This window comes from Callionymus lyra, chromosome 1 (genome assembly GCF_982586985.1).
Source record: "Callionymus lyra chromosome 1, fCalLyr1.hap1.1, whole genome shotgun sequence".
Lineage (NCBI taxonomy): Eukaryota > Metazoa > Chordata > Actinopteri > Syngnathiformes > Callionymidae > Callionymus > Callionymus lyra.
This window is the reverse complement of record NC_141818.1, coordinates 37,882,623-37,910,060: the sequence shown is the minus strand read 5'-3', so window position 1 is coordinate 37,910,060 and position 27,438 is coordinate 37,882,623. Positions and strand designations below refer to the sequence as shown.

The 27,438-nt window shown below is 36.1% G+C and overlaps 2 protein-coding genes across 2 annotated transcripts; one reads left to right on the top strand and one right to left on the bottom strand.

Annotated features, from left to right (window-relative positions):
* Positions 1-304: 304 nt before the first annotated feature.
* Positions 305-5,204, top strand: LOC148089395 (uncharacterized). Its single transcript, XM_087806474.1, has 12 exons — positions 305-458; positions 870-923; positions 1,022-1,060; positions 1,154-1,225; positions 1,296-1,334; positions 2,897-3,024; positions 3,901-3,965; positions 4,038-4,180; positions 4,259-4,464; positions 4,539-4,603; positions 4,679-4,818; positions 4,902-5,204. The coding sequence occupies exons 1-12, from the start codon at positions 410-412 to the stop codon at positions 4,997-4,999; spliced, it is 1,098 nt and encodes a 365-aa protein (XP_087662600.1). The 5' UTR covers positions 305-409; the 3' UTR covers positions 5,000-5,204.
* Positions 5,205-18,102: 12,898 nt separating this feature from the next.
* LOC148089394 (uncharacterized) lies at positions 18,103-25,712 on the bottom strand. The gene is made up of 17 exons (XM_087806420.1): positions 25,628-25,712; positions 24,894-24,940; positions 24,785-24,823; positions 24,039-24,415; positions 23,891-23,955; positions 23,656-23,804; positions 23,543-23,593; positions 23,116-23,243; positions 22,981-23,045; positions 22,775-22,914; positions 21,892-22,061; positions 21,753-21,817; positions 21,547-21,686; positions 20,306-20,499; positions 20,187-20,251; positions 19,249-19,391; positions 18,103-19,139 (listed from the first exon to the last, which is right to left on the bottom strand). Exons 2-17 carry the CDS (start codon positions 24,922-24,924, stop codon positions 19,036-19,038), a joined length of 1,926 nt encoding a protein of 641 aa, XP_087662546.1. The 5' UTR covers positions 24,925-24,940; positions 25,628-25,712; the 3' UTR covers positions 18,103-19,035.
* Between the last annotated feature and the right edge of the window lie 1,726 nt (positions 25,713-27,438).

Genomic DNA, 27,438 nt, shown 5'->3' with positions numbered 1-27,438 from the left:
CAAATACTAATTCTAAAACAAAATGCACACAATGTGATATAAACCCCTTTATTTATTTATTTTCCAAATTTATTTTGAAAAGCACATGAAAGCCAAAAATATTTTTATTTAATTAAGTTTTCTGCAATCAAACCTATGACCTTCTTCTTGCCACGCTGACCACTCTACCACCGTCATAAAAACAAAAAAAAATAGTTGTCAACGTCATACATGGAACAAACTCTAAATGGGCTCTGCTGTATTCAAGCCACGCCTCTCCCCCCCCCCCCCTCTTTTTACTCAAAGAGGGTGTTCATCCGTCAAACAAGTCCTTCAAGTTCGTAAGATATCAATTAGACCAGGAGCTCAAACCTCCATTAGGCTACTAGGCAAGGCGCTGGACACCTGTGTCAGGAGATTCTCCATCTACATGAAACTCAAAAATTCCACAACACATCTGGATATGGGACCTCACAGAGGTAAGTGTGTGTGTGTGTGTTAATTAGTACACAAAAAAAACTGATTTAACAAATGTTTACCAAACAAAAATACCAGGGTTAGAAAATATTTGCCTCTCCAAAATGCTTTTTTTTTTAAATTTACTTTGAACACTGTTTTTGAGTCGGCCGTTAAAAAACTGTGTACAGGAGGATACAAAGCTCTCCATTCTAAGAGAGAGCCCAAACCATTTTGAAATTTAAATCAAAATCTCTTTTGTCCAACAGGAATGGGTGGAAACATAACCTACCTGGCAACATGTTTTTTTTTTTAAATAAGATGCTAAGGAACTATTTCTGTACATACCTGGGTGTCATTTAGAATTGTAATTTTGAAAAAAATATATTGAAATGTATATAATATCGCTAAATATAGATTTTTGTTTTCCACAGGAAGAAGCAGTTTAGTTGGAATGGAATGTTTCACACGTATTCTGCTTTTTGCCGGTAAGATTTTGCGATGATAAAAAAAAAGAAAAAAGGTAATATTTTGGTTTCGTTGAATAAAGATGTTGAAATTGTCTATTTTGTTGGTTGTTTAACAGGTATTTTGGGGACAACCGTCAATGCCGTGGTTCCAACCAGTAAGACACATTCCAGTGTTTTTTGACCATTCCAAAGATTGTTTGTCATTTTTTTTTTTGTCATAAATACATTATTGTGTGTGTCCGACGTAGGCGGAACAATTTCCACGGAGGTGTACGTTACGTTTGTCACTGAAGCAGAAGAAATCACAATCATGGCGACAGGTAACTCGATTGTCAGGTTAGATGTGTTGTGTTAATAATGACACCAACATTCTTTGTTCCTTTTCAACAGAGTCTGCTTTGACGTCGGAGGCCACCACCATCATTGATGGTGATGTATTTCCCCATTTACACCACTTAATAGATAGAAGAGAGAGAAGGAACTACAGAAAATATTAATTAAATAAATGTCATTATACAATGACAAGATTCAGTTTTTATATCAAATAAATTAAAGGCATGTTCTTAACATTTCTTCAATCGCCTTCAAAAGCTGATTTAAATTTTTATTTTTTAAATACCCTCAACGAAAAAGAAACGAGAAAAAGAAAAATCTTACAGTGCTTTTATACATTTTGAAATGTATAATCAAAATGCAAGTTAGCATAGAGAGGATTCTCTACACGATCACACTTCAGGAGTGTTGGCATTTTACAAAAAAACAGAACTCTCCAAGCCCTGACCCCTGAGGTGCCTCGGACGTTCATATTCTTGAAGTATTCTTCTTTTCCTTCCCTCGACATTCCCCAACCAGAGTTGATCGGAAACAAGAGTTTGCCAGTCCTGATCTTCCTGCCTGGTCACTACTTCACACGCAGGTGACACGAATCAGGTCCATCAGGTCTGGAGCACAAAGTTGGAAGGAAGTTGATAAAACTCAATCAGAGCTTCACAATAAAAACCAGGAAGTGAGACAAGACGGAGCATAAATGACAGGACTGACAGTCCTCCATTCTCGAGGCCGACTACTTGGCAAAACAAGACCCGTCACCCAAACCAAGACAGACCCTCTACTCACCGTTAATGCAATGAAAAATAAAGACAAAGAAACCGGAACAACAAAATAACGAGCAGATAAACCTAGAGTCTGGGATCTTATAGTCCTCGATAACGGATGGGGTCCGGAATGGCCCGGGCAGAAACCCATGATCGTTCATTCGGTCCACTTGTTAATGAAAGCCGGACCCCTAACCAAGAGTGTCCACGATCTGTATGAAGGGTCTCCCCAATATAGGACGAATATATTGGTTGTTGAGGTGCAAGGCTAGAAAACATGGAAGGTTGGAAAGATGGTAAAAGGTCTAGACGGAGCTATACACGGTTGATTACCTTAGGGATTGGAAATAGGACCAAAAGACCAGGGAGCGAGCCTAACAGGGTGGGGAAGCTGGATGTTCCTTTGACTGGGTCTGTTGGGGAGGATGCACCGATGCTGCCTCGATTCAATAATTGCTGAATCGGGGGCCATGGTAGAGGGAATCTGGACCACTCCCAAGCTGGAAAGAGATTACGCAGCCTAGAGTGCCATCTAGTGGACTCTAAAAATGAGGACAATCCTTTATGAAGCTTCACAAGCCCATCACTAGTCACTCCATGAGCATTTTGAACACTTTCCTTCCACTCCAGCTGCAACTCTTTGCAAATCAACCAAGCAAAGCGAAGCAAAATTACTTTATGTCGTCCAACCAACAAAACACTTAACGTCACCACTAGGCGCACTGGGTTATAAGGGACATTTAGTTCTACTGCGAGACTGGAGTAATACTACAGGTGCGGCTCCATAGGTCGACAAAGTCCTGCTTAAACATTTTGACGTATGTTTTAGTTAGTGCCACGTACAATTGGTTCAAGGTCATCAATTAACGTGTTTGTTCTTTTGTATTTTCACTTCAGTAACCACCGAGGAATCCACCGATGGAACTCTTCCCTTGACGTTTAGCATCAACCAAGAATACTCAGACGATCTGGCCGATTCTTCCACTGCGGCTTATAAGGCGCTAGAGACCAAAGTGACCACTGAGGTGAGAGATTGTCGTTGAAGAAATTCTATATAGGAAGATGGCGGCGTTGTGGGAACCAGCTTGAGTTTCTAGAACCTCTTGGGGAACCATTTCAGTCCTTAGAATGGTCTTCTCCACTTGAACAGTTAGCACGTGCTGCAGAGGTGTTTACATTTGCTGAGCTGAGCTCGACAACTGCCCAATCTAAGATATAGAGTCAAAGAAAAAGAGCTTAACCTTCTTGATCCTTCTTGAATGTGGTGATAAAACAATTTGTGTCAGCCACAAAATAATAAAAAATAATAAACATATTAATATATAATTAGTTCCAGTTCTGCAAATGGTTTAGTTCCGGAAAAGTACAGATTTATTTTCAAAGCCCACTAGGTGGCGCTCTTGTCTCTATAATCTGTGGCTTTTTTCCGAAACAACTTAATTCAACCTCCCACTGTGTCAAAGCAACAGCAACATCCAGTTATAAAATAAAGATAATTCCTTCATCACCCGTCGCTACTTTACGATATGGTCGATCGTGACGTTTGTTTATTTAGGCTGATGAAGTATAAATAAATGTATAAATGTTTGAATACATAACGAAAATATATAAATAAATAAATGAATGCATTAATATCAATATGCGAAATGCGTAAAAACAGGTATAAAATGACGAAATATATAAATACATAAATAAAAGTCAAAATGTATAAATGACTAAATGTATATATACATAGAAATAGCACCGTTCTTTGACAAAAATAAAACAGAAGTCATTTAGTTATTTATACATTTTGCGTGTTGATATTCATCCACACATTTATTTGTGTATTTATACCGTCATTTATCATCCTTCATAATGCTGAATGTTTTTACATACATTAATCAAAAATGAATTTCCAGGTGGACGGAATAGGTAAAAACCTCTACGGCGCTGACTATGTTAGCTCCAAAGTCAACTCGTTCACGTGAGTAACACCCATCGTTCGAGCCGTCCCTGGCGACGAGCCTTCGATGTTGACTTCTCTCTCCCGTCGCAGGAAGGGATCGGTGGTCACGAGTATGACCCTTCGGTTCCAGAATCAAAGCGTCGTCCCGACGGCTGTGGCCGCACAGGAGAAACTGTCCGTCAAACTGCTCAACTCAACCGTACTTAACATTGTAAACGGAACCGTTGTCGTCGGTGAGTATTAAGAAGCTTGTTTAGTACATCATTTCTGTCTATTGGTGTTTAATAATAACCCTCTTTTTTTATTTAAAGTAACTACCACCTCAAGCACAATAGCCCCCAATGCAACCACCGTTATGCAAACAGCAGCTGCTACTGAAGGCCCTTCGACGCAGGCGGCGTCAGCGAGCGAGGGAACCCTCGGTCTTCGATTCACTATGAACAGAACCTTCGACTCGGACCTGACCAACTCCGCATCGGCCAAGTTCAAGGCGTTGTCGAACACAGTGGTGAAAGCGGTGAGTAGCCTTTAGCTCGAATGACTTCCTAATGTTTTTCTCCCCATGAAAAAAAGTCTGATTTTCTCTCTCAGGTGAACAAGGTTTGCAAAGAAGTCTACCCGACGTCTTTCAAGCGCTCCATCACCAACTCGTTCACGTAAGCTCGAGCGCCTCGAGCTGCACACGTCCAGTACTTCGGGGCTAATGAGGTTGTTTTTTTTGTCTGACGCAGGAGCGGCTCGATCGCCACAGAGATGACCCTCGTCTTCGCTGACCAAAGCTCAACTCCGGCGGCCAGCAACGCCACCGTTGACCTGAATGAGAAGTTGTTGGCGTCCAGTCTGAATATCATCCGGGGCACCGTGGCAGCATGTGAGTCCTCAGATGTCGCTTTGATAAGCTTTTTTTTCTTCTTTTTTTTTTATTCATTCTTATTTTTGGACAAAATGTTTCAGACTCCACCTCGTCATCGGGTTGTCCGGCTCCTCCCGCGACGATGACGCTGACGTTCCTCACCCTGATGCTGACGTTTATAGGCCGCGTCGCTCTCTAACGTTCCCGAATCAAGAATATTACAGCACATAAAAGACTTCACCGGTGAAATGTATGTTAATGTTTTGAATTGCTTGTTTGTTTTATTAATCAGCTTCGACATGAGGTGAAAGTTAATAATGTCTAATTTATTTAACTCGCAATCGTATGTATTTGTCTGGATCACAAATAAACAAATAAAATGTAACAAATAAAATATAACTTAACTAATAGGTGTCCACATTTTGTCGGGAACGTGAAAAAAATTCCTTAAGTAATTCCTCCCAGCAGGGAGGAGACCTCGGGGCAGATCTACGACACATTGGAGAGACCAGGTCTCATGCTTGGTCGTGGACAGATGGAATGATAAAGGGATTGATGAGGGAATTAATTGTTTGATGGATGGTTAAAGGAATGAACAGACGGACGAATAAATGGATGAAGGGACAGATGGGTCGACAGACTGGATTGATAAAGGGATGGGCGGATGGATGGATTGATTATGGGATGGAAAGACAGACAGACGAACGGATGGATCAAGGGACAGAGGGATGTTTGAGGGGACGGACGGATAGATGAATGTAGGGATGGGTGGATGGACAAGCGGAAGGATAGATTAAGGGATGGGCATTTGATGAAAGGATGCAGGGTAGGACGGACAGACGGACAGATAATCGGACAAATGGAAGATGAAGAGGAAAATGAACGGATGGCTGGATAAAGAGGTGGATGGATGAATGACTGGATGAAGAGACAAACGGACAGACAGCTGGATGAAAGGATGGGCGGACGAATGGCTGGATGAAGAGAAAAGTGAACGTATGGCTGGATAAAGAGGTGGATGGACGAAGGGCTGGATGAAGAGACCAATAAACGGCCGGCTTGATGCAGAGACAAATGAAAGAACGGCTGGATGAAGAGGTGAATGGACGAATGACTGGATAAAATGACAAATGAACAGACGGCTGGATGAAGGGGTGGATGAAGAGACAAATGAACGGATGGCTGGATGGAAGGACGGACGGCCACACAAATGGATGGATGGATCAAATTGTAATCCGTTGCAACCCAACTTCCAGCTCTGTGAGCCTGTGTAGAAGTGTGTTGCTTCACTGGTGCTGCGTGAAGAACTAAGTAAGTAAGTCATTTGTATTCATAGAGCGCTTTTCCAGACCAGGGTCACAAAGTGCTTAAACAATCAAAACAATACTCAATTAAATATATAATTTAAACATACTGACAACACAGGAGTTCCAGAAAATCATGGAAAAGCACAAATAAGAATGTCTTTGGATGTTTCTTGAAGGAGTCAGTAGATCATCAAACACAGAGAGAGAGGAAGATCGTTCCAAAGCTTAGGAGCAACAGCCTGGAAGGATTTCTCTCCTCTGGTCCTGAAACCATCAGTAGATTCTGATCCACAGACCTCAGAGCCCGAGCTGGGGTGTAATTCTGGATCAGATCACTGATGTAAGGAGGAGCCTGACCATGAATAGATCTGAAAGTAAGAACCAGAATTTTAAAGTTGATCCTGAAAGAAACTGGCAGCCAGTGAAGAGTTTTAAGGATCGGATAAATGTGAGTTCTTCTACTAGAGCAGGCGTCGGCAACCTTTACCACTCAAAGAGCAATTTTGACCCGTTTCTGAGGTTAAAAAAAAAACCTGAGAGCCGCAAAACCCTTTTGATTTTAAAATTTGATATAATTCCAGATAATGTTCACTTTCTCTATTTGCCTTCATGCTATATATAAATAAACTTTATACAAAACGTTAGAGATTTCAAAATTCAAACTTCACTATTTTCAGAGTAATCTGCTCCGTTTTTGAGTAATAGGCAAACATTTTTGTTCATTTTAATGTGGCAACTGAAGCTTCGTCTTCAACTACATCCAAAGATACACTTAAGAACATCCAAATACCTCTATGCTGCTGACCTGTAATGTCCATCTTGTATTGAAGCCTCGACATGAGGAATTCTTCTGAATTTTAGGTGAACTATCACTTAGCTAAGCATTGAAAATTATCATAACAATGTTTTGTACTGTATATTTACTGCAGTTGTTTGACTTATCTTAACTTTGTCTTTTCGTATGTAGAGCAATATGTGACTCTGGAGGGTTTTATATACATTAATATACATCATAATAATTGTATAACCATTATTATATCATTATTACTACTATAATTTCAACAATAAAGAATACAAAACGAAACGATTTGATATCAAACTTAACCTAATTTATTATAATGTACACGTTTGTAACTGACTTGCTAAAAAATATTAAATATTTTCTATGTAGGCAGAAAGAAATTAAAGTTCACCAAGTTTTTTTCAGGTCTGCATGAATTTGAAATTACATTTTTGGACAAACCAATGGAAAATACGATAACGATAATACGGTTGTTTTGCGTGTCACTGTTCCTTTAAGAGTGAGACAGGTGAGGGGGGGGGGGGGGAGCGAGGAGTCAGCGTTCTGATGATCGTGAAGAACTAACGTTGTTCTTATATCATTAAATAACTAATGTTGTTCTTATATCAGTGAAGAACTAATGTTGTTCTTATATCATTAAATAACTAATGTTGTTCTTATATCAGTGAAGAACTAATGTTGTTCTTATATCATTAAATAACTAATGTTGTTCTTATATCAGTGAAGAACTAATGTTGTTCTTATATCATTAAATAACTAATGTTGTTCTTATATCAGTGAAGAACTAATGTTGTTCTTATATCATTAAATAACTAATGTTGTTCTTACATCAGTGAAGAACTAATGTTGATCTTATATCATTAAAGAACTAATGTTGGTCTTATATCAGTGAAGAACTAATGTTGTTCTTATATCAGTGAAGAACTAATGTTGTTCTTATATCAATGAAGAACTAATGTTGTTCTTATATCAGTGAAGAACTAATGTTGTTCTTATATCATTAAAGAACTAATGTTGTTCTTATATCAGTGAAGAACTAATGTTGTTCTTATATCATTAAAGAACTAATGTTGTTCTTATATCATTAAAGAACTAATGTTGTTCTTATATCAGTGAAGAACTAATGTTGTTCTTATATCATTAAAGAACTAATGTTGGTCTTATATCAGTGAAGAACTAATGTTGTTCTTATATCAGTGAAGAACTAATGTTGTTCTTATATCAATGAAGAACTAATGTTGTTCTTATATCAGTGAAGAACTAATGTTGTTCTTATATCATTAAAGAACTAATGTTGTTCTTATATCAGTGAAGAACTAATGTTGTTCTTATATCATTAAAGAACTAATGTTGTTCTTATATCATTAAATAACTAATGTTGTTCTTATATCAGTGAAGAACTAATGTTGTTCTTATATCATTAAATAACTAATGTTGTTCTTATATCAGTGAAGAACTAATGTTGATCTTATATCATTAAAGAACTAATGTTGGTCTTATATCAGTGAAGAACTAACGTTGTTCTTATATCATTAAATAACTAATGTTGTTCTTATATCAGTGAAGAACTAATGTTGTTCTTATATCATTAAATAACTAATGTTGTTCTTATATCAGTGAAGAACTAATGTTGTTCTTATATCATTAAATAACTAATGTTGTTCTTATATCAGTGAAGAACTAATGTTGATCTTATATCATTAAAGAACTAATGTTGGTCTTATATCAGTGAAGAACTAACGTTGTTCTTATATCATTAAAGAACTAATGTTGGTCTTATATCAGTGAAGAACTAATGTTGTTCTTATATCAGTGAAGAACTAATGTTGTTCTTATATCAATGAAGAACTAATGTTGTTCTTATATCATTAAATAACTAATGTTGTTCTTATATCAGTGAAGAACTAATGTTGTTCTTATATCATTAAATAACTAATGTTGTTCTTATATCAGTGAAGAACTAATGTTGATCTTATATCATTAAATAACTAATGTTGGTCTTATATCAGTGAAGAACTAACGTTGTTCTTATATCATTAAATAACTAATGTTGTTCTTATATCAGTGAAGAACTAATGTTGTTCTTATATCATTAAATAACTAATGTTGTTCTTATATCAGTGAAGAACTAATGTTGTTCTTATATCATTAAATAACTAATGTTGTTCTTATATCAGTGAAGAACTAATGTTGATCTTATATCATTAAAGAACTAATGTTGGTCTTATATCAGTGAAGAACTAACGTTGTTCTTATATCATTAAAGAACTAATGTTGGTCTTATATCAGTGAAGAACTAATGTTGTTCTTATATCAGTGAAGAACTAATGTTGTTCTTATATCAGTGAAGAACTAATGTTGTTCTTATATCATTAAATAACTAATGTTGGTCTTATATCAGTGAAGAACTAATGTTGTTCTTATATCAGTGAAGAACTAATGTTGTTCTTATATCATTGAAGAACTAATGTTGTTCTTATATCACTAAATAACTAATGTTGTTCTGATATCAGTGAAGAACTAATGTTGAGCTTATATCAGTGAAGAACTAATGTTGTTCTTATATCAGTGAAGAACTAATGTTGTTCTTATATCACTAAAGAACTAATGTTGTTCTTATATCAGTGAAGAACTAATGTTGTTCTTATATCAGTGAAGAACTAATGTTGTTCTTATATTACTAAAGAACTAATGTTGTTCTTATATCAGTGAAGAACTAATGTTGTTCTTATATCACTAAAGAACTAATGTTGTTCTTATATCAGTGAAGAACTAATGTTGTTCTTATATCAGCGAAGAACTAATGTTGTTCTTATATCAGTGAAGAACTAATGTTGTTCTTATATCACTAAAGAACTAATGTTGTTCTTATATCAGTGAAGAACTAATGTTGTTCTTATATCACTAAAGAACTAATGTTGTTCTTATATCAGTGAAGAACTACTGTTGTTCTTATATCAGTGAAGAACTAATGTTGTTCTTATATTACTAAAGAACTAATGTTGTTCTTATATCACTAAAGAACTAATGTTGTTCTTATATCAGTGAAGAACTAATGTTGTTCTTATATCAGTGAAGAACTAATGTTGTTCTTATATCAGCGAAGAACTAATGTTGTTCTTATATCAGTGAAGAACTAATGTTGTTCTTATATCAGTGAAGAACTAATGTTGTTCTTATATCAGCGAAGAACTAATGTTGTTCTTATATCAGTGAAGAACTAATGTTGATCTTATATCAGTGAAGAACTAATGTTGATCTTATATCAGTGAAGAACTAATGTTGTTCTTATATCAGTGAAGAACTAATGTTGTTCTTATATCAGCGAAGAACTAATGTTGTTCTTATATCAGTGAAGAACTAATGGTGTTTTATATCATTAAATAACTAATGTTGTTCTTATATCAGTGAACAACTAATGTTGTTCTTATATCAGTGAAGAACTAATGTTGTTCTTATATCAGCGAAGAACTAATGTTGTTCTTATATCAGTGAAGAACTAATGTTGATCTTATATCAGTGAAGAACTAATGTTGATCTTATATCAGTGAAGAACTAATGTTGTTCTTATATCAGTGAAGAACTAATGTTGATCTTATATCAGTGAAGAACTAATGTTGTTCTTATATCAGCGAAGAACTAATGTTGTTCTTATATCAGTGAAGAACTAATGTTGTTTTATATCATTAAATAACTAATGTTGTTCTTATATCAGTGAACAACTAATGTTGTTCTTATATCAGTGAAGAACTAATGTTGTTCTTATATCAGCGAAGAACTAATGTTGTTCTTATATCAGTGAAGAACTAATGTTGATCGTATATCAGTGAAGAACTAATGTTGATCTTATATCAGTGAAGAACTAATGTTGATCTTATATCAGTGAAGAACTAATGTTGTTCTTATATCAGTGAAGAACTAATGTTGATCTTATATCAGTGAAGAACTAATGTTGTTCTTATATCATTAAATAACTAATGTTGTTCTTATATCAGTGAAGAACTAATGTTGATCTTATATCATTAAAGAACTAATGTTGGTCTTATATCAGTGAAGAACTAACGTTGTTCTTATATCATTAAAGAACTAATGTTGGTCTTATATCAGTGAAGAACTAATGTTGTTCTTATATCAGTGAAGAACTAATGTTGTTCTTATATCAATGAAGAACTAATGTTGTTCTTATATCATTAAATAACTAATGTTGTTCTTATATCAGTGAAGAACTAATGTTGTTCTTATATCATTAAATAACTAATGTTGTTCTTATATCAGTGAAGAACTAATGTTGATCTTATATCATTAAAGAACTAATGTTGGTCTTATATCAGTGAAGAACTAACGTTGTTCTTATATCATTAAATAACTAATGTTGTTCTTATATCAGTGAAGAACTAATGTTGTTCTTATATCATTAAATAACTAATGTTGTTCTTATATCAGTGAAGAACTAATGTTGTTCTTATATCATTAAATAACTAATGTTGTTCTTATATCAGTGAAGAACTAATGTTGATCTTATATCATTAAAGAACTAATGTTGGTCTTATATCAGTGAAGAACTAACGTTGTTCTTATATCATTAAAGAACTAATGTTGGTCTTATATCAGTGAAGAACTAATGTTGTTCTTATATCAGTGAAGAACTAATGTTGTTCTTATATCAATGAAGAACTAATGTTGTTCTTATATCATTAAATAACTAATGTTGTTCTTATATCAGTGAAGAACTAATGTTGTTCTTATATCATTAAATAACTAATGTTGTTCTTATATCAGTGAAGAACTAATGTTGATCTTATATCATTAAAGAACTAATGTTGGTCTTATATCAGTGAAGAACTAACGTTGTTCTTATATCATTAAATAACTAATGTTGTTCTTATATCAGTGAAGAACTAATGTTGTTCTTATATCATTAAATAACTAATGTTGTTCTTATATCAGTGAAGAACTAATGTTGTTCTTATATCATTAAATAACTAATGTTGTTCTTATATCAGTGAAGAACTAATGTTGATCTTATATCATTAAAGAACTAATGTTGGTCTTATATCAGTGAAGAACTAACGTTGTTCTTATATCATTAAAGAACTAATGTTGGTCTTATATCAGTGAAGAACTAATGTTGTTCTTATATCAGTGAAGAACTAATGTTGTTCTTATATCAGTGAAGAACTAATGTTGTTCTTATATCATTAAATAACTAATGTTGGTCTTATATCAGTGAAGAACTAATGTTGTTCTTATATCAGTGAAGAACTAATGTTGTTCTTATATCATTGAAGAACTAATGTTGTTCTTATATCACTAAATAACTAATGTTGTTCTTATATCAGTGAAGAACTAATGTTGAGCTTATATCAGTGAAGAACTAATGTTGTTCTTATATCAGTGAAGAACTAATGTTGTTCTTATATCACTAAAGAACTAATGTTGTTCTTATATCAGTGAAGAACTAATGTTGTTCTTATATCAGTGAAGAACTAATGTTGTTCTTATATTACTAAAGAACTAATGTTGTTCTTATATCAGTGAAGAACTAATGTTGTTCTTATATCACTAAAGAACTAATGTTGTTCTTATATCAGTGAAGAACTAATGTTGTTCTTATATCAGCGAAGAACTAATGTTGTTCTTATATCAGTGAAGAACTAATGTTGTTCTTATATCACTAAAGAACTAATGTTGTTCTTATATCAGTGAAGAACTAATGTTGTTCTTATATCACTAAAGAACTAATGTTGTTCTTATATCAGTGAAGAACTAATGTTGTTCTTATATCAGTGAAGAACTAATGTTGTTCTTATATTACTAAAGAACTAATGTTGTTCTTATATCACTAAAGAACTAATGTTGTTCTTATATCAGTGAAGAACTAATGTTGTTCTTATATCAGTGAAGAACTAATGTTGTTCTTATATCAGCGAAGAACTAATGTTGTTCTTATATCAGTGAAGAACTAATGTTGATCTTATATCAGTGAAGAACTAATGTTGATCTTATATCAGTGAAGAACTAATGTTGTTCTTATATCAGTGAAGAACTAATGTTGTTCTTATATCAGCGAAGAACTAATGTTGTTCTTATATCAGTGAAGAACTAATGTTGTTTTATATCATTAAATAACTAATGTTGTTCTTATATCAGTGAACAACTAATGTTGTTCTTATATCAGTGAAGAACTAATGTTGTTCTTATATCAGCGAAGAACTAATGTTGTTCTTATATCAGTGAAGAACTAATGTTGATCTTATATCAGTGAAGAACTAATGTTGATCTTATATCAGTGAAGAACTAATGTTGTTCTTATATCAGTGAAGAACTAATGTTGATCTTATATCAGTGAAGAACTAATGTTGTTCTTATATCAGCGAAGAACTAATGTTGTTCTTATATCAGTGAAGAACTAATGTTGTTTTATATCATTAAATAACTAATGTTGTTCTTATATCAGTGAACAACTAATGTTGTTCTTATATCAGTGAAGAACTAATGTTGTTCTTATATCAGCGAAGAACTAATGTTGTTCTTATATCAGTGAAGAACTAATGTTGATCTTATATCAGTGAAGAACTAATGTTGATCTTATATCAGTGAAGAACTAATGTTGATCTTATATCAGTGAAGAACTAATGTTGTTCTTATATCAGTGAAGAACTAATGTTGATCTTATATCAGTGAAGAACTAATGTTGATCTTATATCAGTGAAGAACTAATGTTGTTCTTATATCAGTGAAGAACTAATGTTGATCTTATATCAGTGAAGAACTAATGTTGATCTTATATCAGTGAAGAACTAATGTTGTTCTTATATCAGTGAAGAACTAATGTTGATCTTATATCAGTGAATAACTAATGTTGTTCTTATATCAGTGAAGAACTAATGTTGTTCTTATATCAGCGAAGAACTAATGTTGTTCTTATATCAGTGAAGAACTAATGTTGTTCTTATATCACTAAAGAACTAATGTTGTTCTTATATCAGTGAAGAACTAATGTTGTTCTTTTATCAGCGAAGAACTAATGTTGTTCTTATATCACTAAAGAACTAATGTTGTTCTTATATCAGTGAAGAACTAATGTTGTTCTTATATCAGTGAAGAACTAATGTTGTTCTTATATCACTAAAGAACTAATGTTGTTCTTATATCAGTGAATAACTAATGTTGTTCTTATATCAGTGAAGAACTAATGTTGTTCTTATATCAATGAAGAACTAATGTTGTTCTTATATCAGCGAATAACTAATGTTGTTCTTATATCAGTGAAGAACTAATGTTGTTCTTATATCACTAAAGAACTAATGTTGTTCTTATATCAGTGAAGAACTAATGTTGTTCTTATATCACTAAAGAACTAATGTTGTTCTTATATCAGTGAAGAACTCATGTTGTTCTTATATCAGTGAAGAACTAATGTTGTTCTTATATCACTAAAGAACTAATGTTGTTCTTATATCAGTGAAGAACTAATGTTGTTCTTATATCATTAAAGAACTAATGTTGTTCTTATATCAATGAAGAACTAATGTTGTTCTTATATTTTTGCTGATGACATCCAGCTCTACTGCTCTTTTGACCCAACTGAGCCCCAAAGGCTGAACAGCTTAGTCAATTGTTTGCTAGAAATCAAACAATGGCTGAGTGAAAACACTTTACAGCTTAATGTGGACAAAACTGAAACTCTGGTGATTGCTCCTGATGATACGATTCCAGGGTTGAGTCAGTACTTGGGTGACTTAGGTCAGTCTGTCAAACTGAGCCTGAGAAACCTGGGTGTTGTATTTGATAAAGACATGTCTCTTGTTCAACACTGCAGAAAACTGACCAGAAACTGTTTCCTTCAACTGAGAAAAATCTCTAAACTTAGGAAAATGCTGTCACAACATGATCTGGAGCTTGTAATCCATGCGTTTGTTTCTTCTCGTCTGGACTATTGTAACAGTTTGTTTTCATGTCTTAACAAGAAGGAGCTGTCTCGTCTGCAGTTGATTCAGAACTCTGCAGCGAGAATTCTGACCCGCTCTAGTAGAAGAACTCACATTTCTCCGGTCCTTAAAACTCTTCACTGGCTTCCAGTTTCTTTCAGGATCAACTTTAAAATTCTGGTTCTTACTTTCAGAGCTATTCATGGTCAGGCTCCTCCTTACATCACTGATCTGATCCAGCCTTACACCCCAGCTCGGGCTCTGAGGTCTGTGGATCAGAATCTACTTATGGTTCCACGCACACGGCTCAGGACCAGAGGAGAGAAATCTTTTCAGGCTGTTGCTCCTAAGCTTTGGAACAATCTTCCTCTCTCTTTGCGCTTGATGGAGTCTACTGACTCCTTTAAGAAACATCTTAAGACGTTTCTATTTGTGCAGGCTTTTCCTTGAATTTCTCGAACTCCTGTGTTGTTCTCGGTGTTGTCTTGATCTTTGAAGTATGTACTGTTTTGAGTATTGTTTTGATTGTTAAAGCGCTTTGTGACCCTGGTCTCGAAAAGCGCTATATAAATATATATTACTTACTTACTTACTTACTTATATCAGCATAGAACTAATGTTGTTCTTATATCATTAAAGAACTAATGTTGTTCTTATATCAGTGAAGAACTAATATTGTTCTTATATCAGTGAAGAACTAATGTTGTTCTTAAATCATTAAAGAACTAATGTTGTTCTTAAATCATTAAAGAACTAATGTTGTTCTTAAATCATTAAAGAACTAATGTTGTTCTTAAATCATTAAAGAACTAATGTTGTTCTTAAATCATTAAAGAACTAATGTTGTTCTTAAATCATTAAAGAACTAATGTTGTTCTTAAATCATTAAAGAACTAATGTTGTTCTTAAATCATTAAAGAACTAATGTTGTTCTTAAATCATTAAAGAACTAATGTTGTTCTTATATCAATGAAGAACTAATGTTGTTCTTATATCATTAAAGAACTAATGTTGTTCTTATATCAGTGAAGAACTAATGTTGTTCTTATATCAGTGAAGAAATAATGTTGTTCTTATATCAGTGAAGAACTAATGTTGTTCTTATATCAGTGAAGAAATAATGTTGTTCTTATATCAGTGAAGAACTAATGTTGTTCTTATATCAGTGAAGAAATAATGTTGTTCTTATATCAGTGAAGAACTAATGTTGTTCTTATATCAGTGAAGAACTAATGTTGTTCTTATATCAGTGAAGAAATAATGTTGTTCTTATATCAGTGAAGAACTAATGTTGTTCTTATATCAATGAAGAACTAATGTTGTTCTTATATCAGTGAATAACTAATGTTGTTATTATATCAGTGAAGAACTAACGTTGTTCTTATATCAGTGAAGAACTAATGTTGTTCTTATATCAGTGAAGAACTAATGTTGTTATTATATCAGTGAAGAACTAATGTTGTTATTATATCAGTGAAGAACTAATGTTGTTCTTATATCAGCGAAGTTACATCTTACACTAACAGTTTTTGTTAAATAAAAAGTAAACGGAAGAAGATGTTTGCACGTTGTTCCTGCATCATTGTAAAAACGCTAAGAAACATTTAATTAAAATTCCTGCATTTCTACTTTTTTTTTCAAAAATTCAGAGCGCCAGATCAGAGGCTGAAAGAGCCCATGCCGCTCCGGAGCCGCGGGTTTGCCGACCCCTGTACTAGAACAAGTCAGAATTCTCGCTGCAGAGTTTTGTATTAACTGCAGGCATGAACATGAGACCTCAGAGCCCGAGCTGGGGTGTAAGGCTGGATCAGATCACTGATGTAAGGAGGAGCCTGACCATGAATAGATCTGTAAGTAAGAACCAGAATTTTAAAGTTGATCCTGAAAGAAACTGGAAGCCAGTGAAGAGTTTTAAGGATTGGAGAAATGTGAGTTCTTCTACTAGAGCAGGTCAGAATTCTCGCTGCAGAGTTCTGAATCAACTGCAGGCGAGACAGATCCTTCTTGTTAAGACATGAAAACAAACTTTTGCAATAGTCCAGGCGAGAAGACACAAACGCATGGATTATAAGATCTAGATCATGTTGTGACAACATTTTCCTAAGTTTAGAGATTTTTCTCAGTTGAAGGAAACAGTTTCTGGTCAGTTTCCTGCAGTGTTTAACAAATACATAAGTAAGTGTCTTTATCAAATACAACACCCAGGTTTCTCAGGCTCAGTTTGACAGACTGACCTAAGTCACCCTAAGTACTGACTCAACCCTGGAACCTTATCATCAGGAGCAATAACCAAAGTTTCAGTTTTCACTCAGCCATTGTTTGATTTATTGCGAACAATTGACGAAGCTGTTCAGCCTCTGGGGCTCAGTTGGATCAAAAAGAGCAGTAGAGCTGGATGTCATCAGCAAAGATGTGATAAGAAACATCAGAAAAATCTCTGAAGGATTTTACCGAGGGGAATCAAGTACAGCAAAAACAATATCTTTCATAATCATTACATATTTTAGAAAATGTTCTTTGTTTTAACAATATTCAGCAGGAAAAACATCACATGTTGTCATTCATGTATTCAGTTGTATACAATATGATGTAGTTTAAATATCGATTCACATATAAAGACAGTGAAAAGTTCTTCTCTGATGTTTCTAGTATTTTACGTCAGTCCTTGATTTTTACAAGACAGTTTGAAGGTCTTTAAAGTTAATGTGTTGATTTACGTGCATCTTAAATATATGTTGGACTCTATTGTATCATCAGTATGTTTCTGTTTGTACTAAAACTCTCTTTTCATTGAAATATTTATATTAGAAAATGTCTGAAAGCCTCAGTTTTATTTAAAATATATATATATATATATATATATATATAATAAAATGAATGAAAGCCAACACAACATAAGTTTATAAATCATCAACCATTAAAAGATAAAAGCTTAAAAAAACAAATCAAAATCAATATATTCCCTAAATGACCAAACTATACAAATAAAAATTATCATTCGGATTGTAGTTCCAGCTGTGTCCACTAAACGGCGCTGTAACTCGATACAATATTGGTTATTAAACGCATTTAGATTTGTTGTTGTATGTTTTCTATCAAGTGCTGCTAAATACAACACCACTTGAGTTCAATAAACGTGCTGTCAATCATCTTTTTTGGTGAAAATAAAAAAGAGCTGAACTCATAAACGTGACTGAAATGGAGGCTTTAGTGGATATAAAATATATGACGTCAGACTTAAAAATGGTCAATAGTGGCAGAGGATGTTTGATATTGTATTTTTTATTAATCTATTTAATTTACATAACGTTATTCTTTTATAATGCACTGTCACCACACACACAAATCCTGTGTTGTGTTTCCAACACTGGCAACACACGTGACAGATTCTGATACAAACACACAACAGTTTTAAACAACAAAGTAACTGGAAGAAGTTCATCCGAGTGTCATTTAGTGTTGATTTAAACCAGTTTAAGAAGACTTCTCTTTATATTTAACCTTCTAAACCAGAAAGATCTTGGTGCCATGCGTTTGTGGTTAATATCTTTAAAAAATAGATTATTTAAGACAGAAGATTTATTTCTGAGAAGCACAAAACAATAAAATGAACGTCATTAATTGATTAAATTATAGCTCAGTAGGTGGCGCACGAATAATAAACAAAATTGTTCTTAGGATTGTAGAGCAGAGGGTTCCATCTAGTGGCCCCTGTCAACGAGTATTCCCTGAGAATGAAATAGAAAAGTGAGGATTAAGTCTGAGACAGTGATGAACTCGTAGAGAAAAATATTGCATCGTCAAAGGTCAAAGGTACACTTAAATGTTTATTACTCAAATGACATTATTTTCTTCACAAAACAGATCATGGCTTCATCTGGATGGTTGGCTCAAGATAAAGTAGATACAATTTAAACGCAAAAATAATGAAGAAAGAAGAAAGTGTACAAGAAAGAAAAAGACAGTATCACAGCCATTCTTTTTTGGAAAATAAAACATCTTGCTTTAAATATGAAAAGATATACGAAGATGTGAAGGCTTGAGTTTGACGCCCCGGGTTGTTAAACGTCCTTTCACATAAGAAGCTTGTCAGTAAAAGTCTGACTCATGGATAAAAATGACAACAACAAAAAAAAAGTACACGTCTGGTCACACACTGTAAACATCATCATGTACACTTTAAAACCGAGGCTCCCTAGAAGCGGATCAGCGTCTGTGCGGCCGCCACCAGTGCGAGCGAGGAGGCCAGGAGGGCGAGGACGGAGGGCGGAGACTGGCAGCCGGACGAGGCGGTCGACTCTGAAACGAACGAACACAAAGAAACATGGATTCACGACTCGGTGGTGGTGGGGGGTGGGGGGGGCGAAAATAAAACAAAAAACGCCAAGAAAAACGATGGACGACTCACGGGCAGAGACGCTTCCGTTGACCACCTTCAGGACGGAGGAGTTCATCAGCGCTTCGCTGAGCAGGGAAGTGGCGTTGCTCGCCGACGGAACCGAATCCTTATCCTTGTACACGAGCGTCAAGTCCACTTTCACCGACCCGGACCTGCGCACAGAAAGTAAGTAAGTAAGTAAGTAAGTAAGTAATACTAATAATAATACTAATTTATATAGCGCTTTTCCAGACCAGGGTCACAAAGCGCTTTAACAATCAAAACAATACTGAGAACAACACAGGAGTTCCAGAAAATCAAGGAAAAGCCTGAACAAATAGAAACGTCTTAAGATGTTTCTTAAAGGAGTCAGTAGATCCATCAAGCGCAAAGAGAGAGGAAGATCGTTCCAAAGCTTAGGAGCAACAGCCTGAAAAGATTTCTCTCCTCTGGTCCTGAGCCGTGTGCGTGGAACCATAAGTAGATTCTGATCCACAGACCTCAGAGCCCGAGCTGGGGTGTAAGGCTGGATCAGATCAGTGATGTAAGGAGGAGTCTGACCATAAATAGATCTGAAAGTAAGAACCAGAATTTTAAAGTTGATCCTGAAAGAAACTGGAAGCCAGTGAAGAGTTTTAAGGATCGGAGAAATGTGAGTTCTTCTACTAGAGCGGGTTAGAATTCTCGCTGCAGAGTTCTGAATCAACTGCAGGCGAGACAGATCCTTCTTGTTAAGACATGAAAATAAACTGTTACAATAGTCCAGACGAGAAGAAACAAACGCATGGATTACAAGCTCCAGATCATGTTCCGACAACATTTTCCTAAGTTTAGAGATTTTTCTCAGTTGAAGGAAACAGTTTCTGGTCAGTTTTCTGTAGTGTTGAACAAGAGACATGTCTTTATCAAATACAACACCCAGAAGGAGTCAGCGGCGGAGAAGGTCGAGGGTTGAGGTCGAGACTCACTTGAAGGAGTTGAGGATGGATCGACGGAACGAAGAGCCGAACAGTCGCGTACAGATGCTGTTGACCTGCAAGCACGGGTAAGAATGGAGGCTCCGGTGGATTCAGTTTCTCTGCCTCACCTCTGTGAGGACCACGGTGGCCAGGGCCTTGAAGGCGGACGAGGACGAGTTGCCGAGGTCGGAGGTGTAGTTCTCTATCAGCGTGAACAGGAGGCTCAGCGTGCCCTCGCTGGACGACGGGGGATCGGTCGACAGCCCGGAAGCGCTTGCTGTGGTGGCGTTGGGCGCCGCCGTCGCCGCAGCCGCGTTCGATGCTTGAAACGACAAAGATGCAAATGTGACGCTTGTTACTGAACTGACCATCTTGGAGAAGTTGGGTTCGGACGGGCTGAATTTTTATTGGCTGATGAAACTATTTCCATTCAGCGCTAGCTCGGCTAATAGGCGTTAGAAAATATCTAAGTAAGTTACTAAGTAAGTAAGTAAGTAATATTTATTTATATAGCGCTTTTCGAGACCAGGGTCACAAAGCGCTTAAACAATCAAAACAATATTCAAAAAAGTACATACTTTAAAGATCAAGATAATACTGAGAACAACACAGGAGTTCCAGAAATTCAAGGAAAAGCCTGAACAAATATGGCATTTGACCGCACTGTATTGATGGAAAAAATAAAATATAAATTGACTTTTTTAAATGTTCAAATCACATTTTATTTTTCTAATCATACTTTTAATATTATCGTGTTTAAAATGAACTAATCGGATTATTTAATTTTCTATTAACATTGAGATATTTACATCGTTTGTTCATTTTTTTTGTGTTGCATTTCAACTCCTGGCCACTAGATGGCAACAGTCTTTAGGTCTTTCACAGCGTAAGGAACAATGAAATCACAGGGGGTGACTGAGGCCGAGAGGATACAGGATACTGATGTTTTTTGATGTTACGACTCTGTCAAGAGTCATGTGGTCTGTAACATCTGCAACACCAGAGTCAAGTACTCAGCAATACTACAAATAAATCCTTGTTACTACAGTGCCACAATATATCGTAAAATATCGTATCATATCACGAAAGACCTAAATTTGTTGTTTTTTTATGTAATACAAATTTCTTAAGTGTTGTTAGCTTTACAATATTTAAACAAGCGTTTACGACTTCATCAAGAGTCATGTGGTCTGAAAATTCTGCAACACCAGAGTCAAGTACTTGACAATACTACACATATATACTTGTTACTACAGTATCACAATATGATTATTGTAGGATATCGAAACAGGAAGTAGAAAGACTTATCGCTCGTTTGGACTCATGTAAGATACGCAGGGATGACATTAAGAATTCAAGAGAAACTTACTTGCAGTAACGCTGCCAGCCACCACTTTCAGGGAGGAATTGGTCAGTGAACTGCTGAGTTGCGAAGTGGCGACGCTGGCCGTCGGAACAGAACTTTTGTTGGTGAACTTCAGAGTCGAATCGACGACGACTGATCCGTTTCTGAAAAGAATGAAACCGTGAGCGACGACGGGAACTGAGAAGGACAACGGTCGAGCCACGTCTTACTTGAAAGAGTTGATGACGGCTCCAGTGAAAGAGCTCCCGTAGAGTTTATTTCCTATTACGTCCAGCTGAGAGGAACAACAATGGGGGGGGCGATCAAACCTTAGGAACGCGTTTGGCGAGCGAAGTGCCGACATCTTACCTCCTTTACGACGGTGGTTTCAAGAGCCTTGTACTCTGATGAGGACGAGTTGGCGAGTTCAGAGGTGAACGTTTGGTTCAAACTGAAGACCAACCCCAGCGTTGCATCGGCAGAGGTTGTGACAGCCGCGGTGGCTTTGGCCGCCGCCGTCGCCGCAGCCGCGTTCGATGCTTGAAACGACAAAAGATACGAATGTGACGCCGACCTCTTGTTACTGAACTGACCATCTTGGAGAAGTTGGGTTTCGGACGGGCTGAATTTTTATTGGCTGATGAAACTATTTCCATTCAGCGCTAGCTCGGCTAATAGGCGTTAGAAAATATCGATAAGACTATATATGGCAACGTTCGGTTTTTTCGCGATACCGAATCAATATTTGACCGCACTGTATTGATTGAAAAAATAAAATAAAAATGTACTTCTCTAAATGTTCAAATCACATTCTATTTTTGTAATCATACTTTAAATATGATCGTGTTTAAAATGAACTTTTCTAAATATTTACGCCATTTGTTCATTTTTTTTGTGTTGCATTTAAACTTCTGGCCACTAGATGGCAACAGTCTTTAGGTCTTTCACAGCTTAAGGGACAATAAAATCGCAGGGGTGACTGAGGCCGAGAGGATACAGGATACTGATGTTTTTAGACAGTTTTTTTTAAAACAAGCAGTTACGACTTCGTCAAGAGTTCATGTTGTCTGTAACATCTGCAACCCCAGAGTCAAGTACTCGACAATACTTCACATATATCCTTGTTACTACAGTATCACAATATGATTATTGTAGGATATCGAAACAGGAAGTAGAAAGACTTATCGCTTGTCTGGACTCATGTAAGATACGCAGGGATGACATTAAGACTTCAAGAGAAACCCAAACTTACTTGCAGAAATGCTGCCAGCCACCACTTTCAGGGAGGAATTGGTCAGTGAACTGCTGAGTTGCGAAGTGGCGTCGCTGGCCGTCGGAACAGAACTTTGGTTAGAGAACTTCAGAGTCGAATCGACGACGACTGATCCGTTTCTGAAAAGAATGAAACCGTGAGCGATGACGGGAAGTGAGAAGGACAACGGTCGAGCCACGTCTTACTTGAAAGAGTTGATGACGGCTCCAGTGTAAGAGCTCCCGTAGAGTTTTTTTCCTATTACGTCCAGCTGAGAGGAACAACAAGGAGGCGATCAAACCTTAGGAACGCGTTTGGCGAGCGAAGTGCCGACATCTTACCTCCGTTAGGACGCTGGTTTCAAGAGCCTTGTACTCTGATGAGGACTTGTTGGTGAGTTCAGAGGTGAACGTTTGGGTCAAACTGAAGACCAACCCCAGCGTTGCATCGGCAGAGGTCGTGACAGACTCTGTACAAATGCGAGTAGAATTATTATACGAGCGGAAATGCTAGTGTTAGTTTCATCTAAATTGGGATTTGTTTTATTTATATTTTCGATAGTATTGTTGAATTTTCATGAGGGGCATTTGCGGGGGGTTCGCCACCTTATAATGAATTAAAGGACCTGAAATGTTCTAATCTTCCTTACAATACCTATAGTTAACATTGATTTTCAATCCCTGGGGATCTAATGCCCCCCTTTCCTTGATCTAATCTTGTGCCCCCTCCTCCCTAAAACCTTCTCTAAGAGTTCATATTTTTTGTTACCTTTTGGCGTAACAGGAGCGGCTGTTGTGGGGTCAGCTTTAGGGGTCACCACTGAGAAAAAAAACACAGGAATGTTTAATAAAGTTCGTACCACACGTTGACGTTCGACTCACCTTCCGCCTCAATAGACGACGTGTTGACACTGAGGGAAAAGTTCCCGCTTGAAGCCGCCTCCACCAGAGTACTGGCGACCTGACTGGCCTCCGGGAGATCGCTGGCGTTGTTGAACACCAACTCTGCATCCACCTTGACGGACCCCTGGCTGTACACCACCGAAGAAAAAAAGACTGTGTAGAGCGACTTCCTTTCTTCAGGAAAACACAAAAGACCATATTAAAAGATTCTTACCTGAAACCTTTGATAACGGTTTTATTAAACGCAGGTCCAAACTTTTTGCTATAAACGGCATCAAGCTTTAAACAAAAAAAAAGGAAAAAAAAGGTCAATGGATACGTAAAGGAGACGTAAATTATAAAAATGAAACGATTCTTCTTACTTGTCCGGCTACTTCCGTTTCCAGCTTTTTAAATGCAGGCGATGAGGGGTCTTTGAGATCCGCTGTAAAGTTTTTCTGCAATTTAAACTTGACGTTCATTGTTGGAGCCGGGGGTGGGGCAGGTTTGGTAACTGGTGGCGGCATGGTCATGTTGTGGGGTGGATGGGTTTCGTTCTTCGGTGGCATGGTCACGTTGTGGGGTGGATGGGTTTCGTTCTTCGGTGGCATGGTCACGTTGTGGGGTGGATGGGTTTCGTTCTTCGGCGGCATGGTCACGTTGTGGGGTGGGTGGGTTTCGTTTTTCATAGGCATGGTCATGTTGTTACAAGTCATGTTGCCTTGTGGTTGGGTTGCGTTGTGGCAGTTGGTGTCATTCGCTGGAGGAGAAAAAAGACGTTCATTTCAGTTCAGGAGAGAAAAAAGGTGTAGTAACGGTACAAATCAGAAATTCAGAGTTATTTTGTTGAACCAATTTGAATATTTAGATCTTGCTGATAAATTGGTTGATTGTACAGTATATTTATATTTGTAAGTAATGAGATGTTCAAGAAACCAAGCTTTATAAAGCAGTGTCCTTATATTCTGAGCTCAGCAGATGGCGCTGTTGGCTTAAAATAGACAAGGGAATTTTTCATTGAAAGGTTTCCTCAAAGTCATCAATCATGCAGTCAAGAGCGCAGTTTGAAAATGAGGCTTCATGAAGCTTCATGACCATCAACCACGACTGAAAGAAAGAGAGACGTTACCTGTCGCGTTTCCCATCATGGCGGACCACCCCAAGTGTCCTGGAAGAAACAAACAAAAATCAATGAGTTTTTCAAAACTCAAACTCCAAACACACAACGCCTGTAATACCTGCGAACATCAGCAGGATGAGTGGACCCATTGCTTCTGCTTCTTATCTGTGGACAAAAAAAAAGAATCATAAATACTTCATAGAGATAATCCTAATTTTTTTTTTTAAAAACTTGAAATCCCATAATTGTGACAATAAAGCTGGTTGATGATGCGAGGTTAGTCACGTAAAAGGATTAATTGCGGGGAAGTACAGACGTGAATCCACCGGACGACATTGCTGGTCTTGAAGGAGACACTTCACGGATGTTTGAACCCCAAATAAGAATGTATATACCAGGCGTCCCCGTATTCCTATATGACCTTCATTGTAACCTACATTTGTTTTCTTTTTCAGCTCTATGACAGTGGTCAACGGAAAAGTGTGTTTTCTTAAAAATCTATATGTTGGTCCACTTTTAAAAAAGAAAAATCAGCTTTTGAATCAATTTACTTTACATTAATATGAAACATATGAATACATTTTCAATTGGACAAATCCACTACTGAGAAATTTAAATATACTTTGAGGGCCACAAAAACACTTCAGTGATAAATTTAAAAAAAAGATAAATACAAGAATGTTTTGTCACAGTTTTTGTATGAAATAGATGATTATCTAACGCATCATTAAACAAAAAACCTGTTCAAACCAACTTTAAATCCATCCTTAATTATAAATATAACGGCTAAATCTTTTGGTAAAGAATATGTATATATATATATATATATATATATTAAAGAAAGGAACTTACCTGAGATGAGTAAATATCAGGTGACCTCCTCCACTGGGCTTCAGCGACGACTAGATGTGAAGTCCGCGAGTGTTTATCCAAAGTAGAAATACTCACAAAACCTGCAAGACCTGTTTCCACTGATGATGATCAATGACAGAAAAACTCCAGATTGCTAAACAATTTCCCAGCAAGCCTGGCAGGTAGAATGTGAAATGTCAGATGGGGAGGAAACAATGGGCCTGTGTAGAATGTTGAAGCTGGTCGGAGTCAAGCGTGTTGCTTCACCGGCGCTCCGTAAAAGAACTAAAAGTATCTTTGATAGAATCTTTTGCTGATAAAATTGATAATGACTCGTGTCCTCACGTTTCAACAAGTCAATGTTTATAGTCAATATCAGTTAAAAAAGGCTGAGAAAATAAATGACAGGATCAGGATTTAATTCTTCGGTATATTGGTTAATTTATTTTATTCATCAGGAGAGCGTTTCTAATTCGTTCTGTTTAAATTGAAAAAACTTTGACCGTCAAATACTAGACAAAACATAACTGTTGTACTACAATGGTAAAGCATTCAAAACGGATCTATTATAAAAAAAGAAATAGGAAATATATGTAAAAAAAAATCGTATTCTTTAAACATATAAAATGTATTTGTTTCTCAGCACAGTGTGGATGCGTAAGTGTGCAAACGTGGCTGCAGTCGTTCAAGTAAGAAGAAATCGCACAGTAAAAAGTATTTATTAATTACCTTTTCTCAATATATGTTGCTTTATTTACTTAAGACTTTTTCCTTTTTTATTAATACAAGAAGTACCTGACCTAAAAGGGTGTGTAACGAAACTTGACATACATCCGTGGTTCAGCCCCTCGCACAAAGACAGGTTTAATAAACCTCCCCTTTCTTCTTTGTTTTGTTTTTTTTAAATACCAACACGGAAATGTTTTCGATTCACACAACTCATGAATGTAAAAGCCTTAATCTATATTATATATCTATCTGGAAATATTATGTAAATTATATACCGTATATTCAAATATGAATGTGAAGAGGAAATTATATTCAATCCAATCTCAACCATTGTCTTTAGTAAGTATCATTTTATTTGACTGAGCTAAAATGCTTTTTAGTCCATAGTCTTAAGTTAAAGGATTGTGTTTCTATTATATTTTTCGAACTACAGGGTTTTGTTACGTTTTCTTTTTTAGTTTAATTGGTGTTGTTATTTGTGCAAATAATTGACAAATATTTAGTTTGAAAAAGTTCGAAATAAACAAGTTAATTCACTTATATTTCATTTAAGCTTTACCAATTACCTGAAAACATGTATTTTTCAAGTGTATTTTTGGGGTTTTAATTTGATTCTGTTGTTGCGACGTGTTGTTTATCAACGCGATAACCTCTGATCGAGTAACCCGTTCTCCATCACTACTAAAGAATAAAAAAAAAACATGCCACTCCTTAAGCATCCCACGAGACATGAGTGCTTCAGAGTAAATTGTCCTTTGGAAGCACCTGTACCAGTTTATTCCTAAGTGCATGAGATCATTCTCTTTCATCATAGCCACTTTATTTACACCTGAACACTGAATCATCAATTATGTAATTTAAAAAAAAATCACGATTTAATGAATCAAAGAGTGTAACATGTTCGACTCAGTCACCTGACGATGTTGTCCTACACCTGCCATTTAGTCAAACCTTCTGGAATGTGACTTTTCCGCACCAACATCCGAAGCTCAGGCGACGACTCAACGGGTTTTGGAAAATTGCCCCGGGGCGAAGTTGTTGCTCGATTTCAAATGGTAATTTCTGGAGGAATGCAGGTGAAC

Bases quoted from the DNA above. Each gene is read 5' to 3' on its own strand.
- LOC148089395 (XM_087806474.1), top strand. From the start codon at position 410: ATGAAACTCAAAAATTCCACAACACATCTGGATATGGGACCTCACAGA. The intron at 4,181-4,258 runs GTGAGTATTAAG...TTTTATTTAAAG, and splicing joins AAACGGAACCGTTGTCGTCG to TAACTACCACCTCAAGCACA. The intron at 4,819-4,901 runs GTGAGTCCTCAG...AAAATGTTTCAG, and splicing joins CCGGGGCACCGTGGCAGCAT to ACTCCACCTCGTCATCGGGT.
- LOC148089394 (XM_087806420.1), bottom strand. From the start codon at position 24,924: ATGGGTCCACTCATCCTGCTGATGTTCGCAG. The intron at 24,824-24,893 runs GTATTACAGGCG...TGTTTCTTCCAG, and splicing joins CATCCTGCTGATGTTCGCAG to GACACTTGGGGTGGTCCGCC. The intron at 20,500-21,546 runs GTAAGTTTCTCT...TGTCGTTTCAAG, and splicing joins GGCTGGCAGCGTTACTGCAA to CATCGAACGCGGCTGCGGCG.